We start from the raw sequence: 9,178 nt of genomic DNA on the forward strand, positions 1-9,178 counted from the left end.
AAGCTTACAAATTGTAAATCACAAAAAAATTGACTGACCTGAAAAATCTTGTATAATTGTATAAATCACTCTTTAATTGAATAGAGGGATTCAAAGAAAATTTTGAACACAAACAGCACACTTTATGTTTTAAGAGTACTTTTTTTTCTTCTTTCTCTAGATCTTGTTGAAAAATAACAGTCCACTAACATTTTGAAGATTCATTTATATTTTACTTCCAAGTTCCTACCTCTGTCTAAAATAGAACTTTTCAGGGAAATCCTTATTTGTACCTGAAGTTTATGCGGTTATTCACTTACTGGACTGTAAGTATTTTGATCTTTCCACTTTACATCATAAAGTAGCAAGGAATATCTAACAGTACACAATGTAACATTGTCCAATAAGATTTTATGGACGATGTAACACAACTAACAGGAAGGCAGTATCATATGGCATCAGAGAGCAACATGCTATAGCTACATTGATTCCATTATTTCTCCGCTTATTTCTATAACCAGAGTAGGTTGAGAGGAGAAACTTACAGAACCTGAGAAGAAGGATTTTCAAAAGCTTGTTCAATAATGGACCAAACTTGGTTGGTCCATACAATTTTATTAATGAAAAATATCTCAAAACGTTTTTCAACTAAGCCTGATTGTTAGTGAAGTATGAAGGTGATGGTCGGGGTGGGGGTGGGGGTGGGGTGGGGTGGGGGTCATCGAATTGTCAGTTTTGTGACAAACATGAAACTCATTTTGTTTTCTATGAGACAAAGTCTGTGGACATAATCACATGAATATAGTAGTCATTGTAACATAAACGTCGCTCAATTACAAAACTAACAAGGCTATACAAACGAGATATTTAAATATAGAGCATAGAGTACTTATATATTCAGGGAAGCCAACTGCTTGTATCTAATTTTTTTTAAATGGGCATATATTATCAATATATGTTGTACATCTGACAGCATACAAACAAGGAAACCTGAAAACTTACAATACCTCTCAGAAAATCTTCAATGCATGCAGTTTCAACATCTCGATTTCATGTCTGCTACTCATCAGTTATGCAACCCCTCGAAGCTGACTGCACATTCTTGATGTACTAAAGATCAAAAAAATAAATATCAGCAAGCGAATATTAAGGAAACTATATGGGAGCACCAAATTTTATATTGGATTGATCATATATAATCCATTTAATTTCCATCAATGTTAATTGCAGAAACTCAACATAGTTGTACCTTGTACAAGACTCCTTTATTTGCCTTTAAAGGAGGTGGAGTCCATTTTTCCCTTCGCTCTTTGATCTCCTCTCCTGTTAAGTGAACGTCCATCCTCCTCTTAAGAACATCAATTGTAATAATATCTCCATTTTGAATGAAAGCGATTGGTCCACCCTCCTGCAAAATCAAAATGAGGGAAGTTCTCATCAGAAATTCAGAAATCAGAACATACAGATAATTTCCATGCTTACTCTTACAGATTGGTTCAGAAGATTAAAAAGATAAATATACCTGTGCTTCTGGACAAACATGACCTATAACAAATCCATGTGAAGCTCCTGAAAATCTTCCATCTGTCAATAAAGCCACATCCTGCAAAAGTATAAAAGACAATTAGACGAAATGAAAATATTGAAAATCAAAGTAAACATGAATGAAAAATAAGAAGCACTAAATATTGATGATAGTACTTCGTATAATTTTACCTTTCCAAGGCCTGCTCCCACTATTGCACTAGTTGGTGTCAACATTTCAGGCATACCTGGTCCGCCTTTAGGTCCTTCTCCCCTAATAACAACAACTTTTCCCTGGAAAATAGAACTGATAGAATTGGCCATTGAATTGCAGAAAAAACAGGAAATTAAACATTTTAAAGCATGATAACAAAATCTTCTAGTTCCTAATGCATTAAAAGATCATGTAGCGTAGAAACCTTAAAGCTCTGAGGGTCCTCTGAAATGGCAGCAACCATAACTTCTTCTCCTTCAAAAACAAGTGCAGGGCCTGAAAATTTTACACAATCATTTACTGGATTTTCTTGAGAAACAGTGTTGAAACTTGAAAGGAAAAAAACCTGTTTAGTTGGTAATGATATTGAATTATACGCAACTTCGTAAGGGAAGCCTAAAGCTAATGTAAATGGTAATGCAGCTCCCTAAGTTTCATGTCCAATCAATACCATCTTTAAAGTCTAATGTAAATTTATGAAGAAACAGAGATTTTGGGAGGTGCTTAAAGCATTGGCATGGACATTGACAAGAGACTTCTTAATATAAGTACATTTGAATCATTACTACTTTATTTACCACCCACAAAATGGTTTGAAAATGTTATTACTTCCAACAACCAAAAAACATTAAAGAAAAAGAGACAGTACCAGAGAAATATAATCCTTCTTTTCCAGTAATTTTTGCTACAGAACCCTCTGGAGCAAGGTTACCATACAATATCTGGATATGTCCTGTTTCCTTGATGGGATTTGATTGTGACTGTATGATTTGCTGAATATTTCACCAAATATACGAAAAGTTAAACCACAATCTTAAAAAGAGACATTCTGATTAGCATCCAAGAAAAAGCACACTATATATATATATATATATATACTTCCTCCGTTTTTTTTTTATTGCATCATAGGGGTTTTGGAGGCAAAATTTGGTAGTGGGAAAAAGTAAGAGAGAGAAACGTAAAAATACAAAATTGTCCATGTAATGTAAGATAAAATAAAAAGTAAGTGTGAAAAAGTAAAGGTATGTTGGGTATTTGCAGTGTGAACATAGATATTTTTTATCCTAAAAAGGAAATGATGCAGTAATAAGTAAACTTCCTAAAGTAGTAAGTGATGCGATAAAAAAAGAATGGAGGAAATATATATATATATATATATATATATATATATATATATATATATATATATATATATATATACATATATATATATATTTATATATATATATTTATATTTCATACCTGACCTTCAGCCAAGGCAGGGAAGAGTTTGGCATTCTCAGCAAGTGTTTTCCCCGTAACTAGACAATGTGACAGAGTGACAGATAGAAGAGTGAATAAAAGATCCATAATAGCATTTTAATTGCATGCACTATTCTTGATATCCTATATACATACCAGTAATGCAATCCCCATCCAAGTATCCCAGATCAAGAAGGTGGCGAATCACTGCAGGAGTACCACCAATCTGCATTATATTGGCCCAGCCAAAAATAAAAATAAAAATAAATCATAGACAATCCTAACAAAGCTCAGCAGCTACAACACCAAGAAGGCAAGAACTATAAACTGAGAGAAGCAATAAACTTGCCTTGTGTAAATCTTCCATGACATATTTACCACTTGGCTTAAGATCTGCAAGCAATGGAATCTTATCGCTAACCTTTTGAAAGTCATTGAGAGTCAAGTCTAGACCAACAGACCTGCAAAGGAAAACATTGATCCTTTTTTTTAGGCATTTTCAGCTCTAAGAATGTACAAAACTTTGGTGGCAAAGGCTCTAACCTAGCAATGGCAATCAGATGCAGGACAGCATTGGTAGACCCACCTAGGGCCATGACCATAACCATTGCATTACGCAGAGAATTCTCGGTAATTATGTCTCGTGGTCTTAAGTTCATTTTGAGTAAATCAAGAATATATTTTCCAGCAAGACGGCACTCATCCAACTTCAGAGAATCTACGGCTGGTGTTGAAGAGCTAGTATAGTAAAATCGAAAAGAAACATCAGAATTCCACGCATAATTATTCTACAAAGAAGCCCCTATTGAAATAGTATACCTGTATGGAAGAGTCATTCCCATAGTTTCAATGGCAGATGCCATGGTATTTGCTGTATACATTCCACCACAAGCCCCTGCTCCAGGACAGGCATTCCGGACAATATCCATTCTCTGTTCATCAGTAATAGCTCCGCTAACATACTCCCCATAACACTATTGTAACAGAAAAGTGTAAGTGCAAAGGGTTGGACATGAGGTAAAAATACAAGAGCTTAAAGTTCATCTTCATACATGTCATGTTCTAACATAATCGGCATCACATAAGATAACTAATTAAATATAAGAAACTCTCAGTAACCAATGTGAAAAATAAGGTACCTCTAAAGCTTTTGCAATATCAAAGGTATGTCCTTGAAAATGAGCAGGCTGCAACTCAGAATAAAAGTCACCCATCAGTTCCTGATTCTAGCATCTTTCCAGTGAAGAAATATAGATGCATTAAAGCAAAACTTTAGTTCCTGATTCTAGCATCTTCCTAAAACAGAGACATTAGTCAGTAAAAGATAGATAATTGCATGGCACTTATATGCAAATTTATTTATCCACCTTGAAATTACAGCATTGATCTGTTAAAATTATAGCCTGAGTTATGTTACAATGAAAGAGTCAGAAAAAGTTTGCTCATCTAGTTTGCTGCCATAAGTACAAGACTTAAAACATTACAGCCCTGTATTCAGATAACGTGCATAATATCGCCATGCATCAAGCAAGTGAAGTAATCATTCTATTGTCTCCACTACTCACTATATATCAAAGTTTTAAAGTCAACTAATGTTATTTCAATTGCATGTTTAAAACAGAAACATCTTGAAGTGTCAATACAACAAGAACTATACTTTTTCCAGCATATGAGTCGTATTTAAAATTTGATGTCTTTTGTATGGTTGTAGAGATTATTTAGAAAGCATTAAGGAGGTCAGTTGAAGAGTGCATGGTGAAGATATACACCAGGATACTTGGCATGACTGTGCAAGAAGTGGCACGGCCATATATAGGCTTAGCTTCTGCCAGCAGGTTCTGAAAGATTGGCCTCCTGTACCTCAGGGATCCAGCAGAAGTCTTGTTTTATGGATCCTTGGCATGCTGGTGCACCTACCAAAGCTTTATTGTACTTCGTATAATATTGTTCTTCGTATTACTATACAGCCAAAATCTCGAGGTTTAAGGAGCTTGAGCTTCTAACAGCACCATATTGCACATCCAAAAATAGTTCATAACATATTATGTTGTGATTAATCTCCCGATTCCTGAGTACTCAAGTTAGTCTGCTGTCTTGTTATTATTTCCTGTTTTAGTGCTGCAGCATTTACTTTATTTATGAGCTGCTCTATTGGAATTCCCACAACTCTCGTACTACTACGTATATAGTTTCAGCAGAGTTTATATGTATAAGATGGAATAGTCCAGAGAAGTGCATGAGAAGCAAGACTTGAGAGGAAAACTAGCAATTACAATAAAGTTTCATGCAGGAAGATAAGACACTATGATATAAAAAGGAAAGAGACTGATAACTGCTGGAGCAAATGGGCTAAACTCCAAACAAGTTATCTTTAAAGCAGAAAAGCTGAACTTCTATAGAAAAACTAGAGGAGTAAAGTAGCTGAACCCTTTTTAAGTGAAACATATAACTATTCCTACAAGGAGAAAAGTTGCAAAAAGCCTCTTAAAAGAAAAGGACACTATTTCAGATTGCAAATGCTACTTGGAGAATGATTCTATTAGGTTAACACAAGGAGCGAGTTAAGTAAGACATCAAGAAAATGGGAGGGCGAACCTTGATACTACCTCCATATATCATGATACTAGGCCTATTTAGACGTCCCATAGCCATGATAGTACCTGGCATCTGCATAGATATAAAAATCAGTCACAGCCCATATATATCATGTACCAGCTTACTGTATAGCAAATCAATATAACATCTCAAACTTCAAGACATAAGTTCTACCTTGAAATTTCAATAAGAAAGAACCAAAAGCACAAAAGTTCTCAAGATTCAAATCCATCACAATAATTAGCTTGATAGCATGACAATCAAATTAAACATGAGCCATAAAACAGTTAGCAGTCAACATTCACAGATAATCATGAGATAGATTGTTAAACAAACATCAAAAATTCACCGACTGCCAGTCTGTCACCCAACCGAAAATCAAAAAAAAAAAAAAAAAAAAAAAAAAATTACAGGATAGTTTAGCAATCCTTGATCTAGCTTGGATATACAAAACTATACACAATCAGATCATAGAAATGAAACCAAATCAATACACTTAAGTCTCTAAATAGAGTTTACGACAAAGATAAAAGAAATAAAGTATGATAACACAATCAGAGAAAAAATAGAAGGAGTTGCTGATGATGAACAAGTAGCCAAATGCTCACATTTTTATCACACCCAGGAATTGAAATGTTGCCATCATACCATTGAGCAGACATAACAGTCTCAATACTGTCGGCAATCAGATCTCGAGATTGCAAACTGTAGCACATCCCCCTTGTACCCATTGAGATGGCATCACTAACACCAATAGTATTGAACCTAAACCCAATTAACCCAGCATCCTTAACTCCTTCCTTAACAGCTTCTGCCAAGCTTAATAGATGCATATTACAAGTGTTACCTTCATACCAAACTGATGAAATACCAATCTGGGGTTTGTGCATATCATCATCAGAAAGTCCAATTCCATAAAGAACAGCTTGTGATGCTCCTTGAGACTTCGGTTCAGTGATGCGAGAGCTGTACTTGTTGAGCTTATGAGATGATTCTGATGTCTCATTGGTTGATGTTTGAGTAGACGGGGTTGAAGGTGCAGATGATGCTCTTACAGAAAGATATCTTACAGGAATATATGAATGATGAATGACTACTCCTTTCGAAACTTTAGGTGTTGAAAGGTTTAAGCTTACATTTGGTGTTATTAAAGCAGCTTGCATAGTTGCTTAAATTTAAGCTCTCAAATTCACAAGCAATGTGTGATTCCAAACTATATGATGCTGATTGAATATGCTGGAACTATAATCCTGAGATCAAATCATACTGAAGACAATTAATTACAAGGAAAAATCATGTAACAAAAGAATTTGAAACTTCTTTGATGTGATAATCAAAGTAATCCAATCCATTAAATAAAAGGTAAAAGGAAATCAACTAGCCTACTATCATACTTATAATTAAGGATTAATGATACCACAGCAACGCGATAAATCACTAGATGTCAACTAGCTTTGTTGATTGGTTCTTAGGGTGATATCCAAAGACCTAGGATTAAGTCCCGTCTACATCACGATTCACGACTTACTATCTATACAACATTTTTTTTAAAAAGGACAATATAAAAAGCCACTTTCAGATTACTAAAAAATTAAAGACAAATACATTAGTCCATCTAATATTAGAAAATTAAATTAACTAAAGCTAATTTCTTGAAAAAAAAATTTAGCATTTTCTGTTAGAGAAAATCTAGTTTCACTGGCAATGTCTTGATCATTAACTCTAAAAATTTGGCCCCACTCCACATTTCTCCCTTATAATCAAGGGTTATTATCATAATCATGTAATTAGTTTCGAAAAGCTAAAACAATTCTATTCATCATTCTTCAGTAAACTGAAAACCCACTTAAACAATAATGTAATTCACAAAGTAAAGGCAATGATAATATAAATGAAAATCAAAATACTTATAATAAAGATGCAATTTTTGACCAAATAAGATCACAACTCGGTACATTACATGATATATATGAACAATTAAGAACAGAAAACATGAATATGAATCAAATTGCACAATTATAGAAAGTAGTTAAAGAAGAAGGAGGAGAGAAAACTGACGATGATCGGGAAAGCTGGTGTTGGGCAGTATGCAGTGGAAGTTGATGCGAGGCACCGACCGCCAATTTAAATAAATCAAAAGTGAGTGTGTTTTTGGTGGGATTTTGTTTTTTTCTTAGAGAATGGGACCATAAAAAGTGAATGTATAACAAGTTTGGTTCACATTCATAGGATGACACATTCTTCACAAGCTTATTTCCACACCAATTATTAGAGTCTTGACTCGAATAAGGACACGACTAACAAAGTTTAACTTTTAAAAAATGAAACAAGCCATGTTATTAGCACTGTCAAAACGGTTTGACAGTTCGGGTTCGGTTCGGTTTGAAATCAGTTCGGCATTAAATCGGGTCAGTTTGGAATCGGTTTAAATGTTTCGCAGGTCGGTTTCAGTTCGGTTTAAATAGTTATCGGTTCGATTTGGTTTCGGTTTATTCTTGAACGGTTTTAATTCGGTTCGGGTTGTAAACAGTTTGGGTAGTAAACGGTTCGGTGTAGACGGGTTGAGGTTGGTTACGGTTTGGTGTAAACGGTTTTTATCCCGGTTCAAACAGTTTCGGGTTGGGAACGGTTTCGGGTTAGAAACAATTCGGTTCTTTTTCGGTTCAGTTTATAACTAGTTCGGTTCTTTTTTGTTTTAGTTTATAACTGGTTCGGTTCTTTCTCGGTTTAGTTTATAACTAGTAGGTTCTTTTTCGGTTCACTTTATAACTAGTCTGGTTCTTTAATGCTCAATCGGTAGTAAACATGTGTGCATAATTAAAATCATTTAAAACACCTTTTTACTTGATTTTAATATTCTCTTTATAGTAAGCACTTTGTAGCCGATTCGTTTATCAGCGATCCGGTTCATAAACAATTCGGTTTGCAAGCGGTTCGATTTATATACAGTTCGGTGCAAACGGGTTGCGGGTTGTTAACGGTTCGGTGTAAACGGTTTTTATCCCGGTTTAAACGGTTTCGAGTTGAAGCGGTTTCGGGTTAGAAACAGTTCGGTTCTTTTTCGGTTCGGTTTGATTTCAGTTCGGTTGAGAACTGGTTCGGTTCATTAACGGGTTCGGTTCTTATACGGTGTAACGTTATTCGGGTCGGTTCGGTTTCGGGTTCATTCACATACGGATCGGATTGGTTTTTGGTTAAAAAAAACGGTTTTTAATCAGTTCGATTCTCATTTGGATCGGTTCGTTTCGAAAAATTAAACGGTTTCGGTTTGAAATTTGACAGCATTACATGTTATAGGTTAATTATTAGTTGCGTAAGGGTTGGTCGTGCTGGCCCACTTATTATGTTAATGAACCAAGTGCTTAAATGAGTCGTATCTAAACGATCTAATTTTGTTCCGGGTAAATCCTGATGTCGTTATGTTCCGGGGCCAGTAAAGGTTTACCGTCCAATTCCGTACCTGCACAGTCAACACAGATTAACTAGCCTGGGGGGTTATCCGAGAATAACCGCTCTGATGCTAAAGTTAGTGACCTGGAGAAGAGGAAATGAAGAGAGAGAAAGTGATTATGTAGAGAGAGAGAGAAAAGATTGTACCTTAATATGAGAATAAACTTGGGTATA

At 35.1% G+C, this 9,178-nt stretch overlaps 1 protein-coding gene across 1 annotated transcript; it reads right to left on the reverse strand.

Annotated features, from left to right (window-relative positions):
- Positions 1-761: 761 nt before the first annotated feature.
- LOC110702416 (dihydroxy-acid dehydratase, chloroplastic-like) lies at positions 762-7,797 on the reverse strand. Its single transcript, XM_021880118.1, has 15 exons — positions 7,613-7,797; positions 6,163-6,804; positions 5,555-5,626; positions 4,099-4,146; positions 3,779-3,933; positions 3,503-3,697; positions 3,309-3,420; positions 3,116-3,185; positions 2,960-3,018; positions 2,367-2,490; positions 1,923-1,993; positions 1,696-1,797; positions 1,502-1,582; positions 1,229-1,387; positions 762-1,089 (listed from the first exon to the last, which is right to left on the reverse strand). The coding sequence occupies exons 2-15, from the start codon at positions 6,715-6,717 to the stop codon at positions 1,039-1,041; spliced, it is 1,854 nt and encodes a 617-aa protein (XP_021735810.1). The 5' UTR covers positions 6,718-6,804; positions 7,613-7,797; the 3' UTR covers positions 762-1,038.
- Positions 7,798-9,178: the final 1,381 nt, after the last annotated feature.

This window comes from Chenopodium quinoa, unplaced genomic scaffold, assembly GCF_001683475.1.
Source record: "Chenopodium quinoa cultivar QQ74 unplaced genomic scaffold, ASM168347v1, whole genome shotgun sequence".
In the NCBI taxonomy this organism is placed as follows: domain Eukaryota; kingdom Viridiplantae; phylum Streptophyta; class Magnoliopsida; order Caryophyllales; family Amaranthaceae; genus Chenopodium; species Chenopodium quinoa.

Coding starts and splice junctions, on each gene's coding strand:
- LOC110702416 (XM_021880118.1), bottom strand. CDS start 6,717: ATGCAAGCTGCTTTAATAACACCAAATGTAAGCTTAAACCTTTCAACA. Junction 3,934..4,098: donor ATATTGCAAAAGCTTTAGAG/GTACCTTATTTT, acceptor CTGTTACAATAG/TGTTATGGGGAGTATGTTAG. Junction 1,994..2,366: donor AGAAGGATTATATTTCTCTG/GTACTGTCTCTT, acceptor TAAAATTTTCAG/GCCCTGCACTTGTTTTTGAA.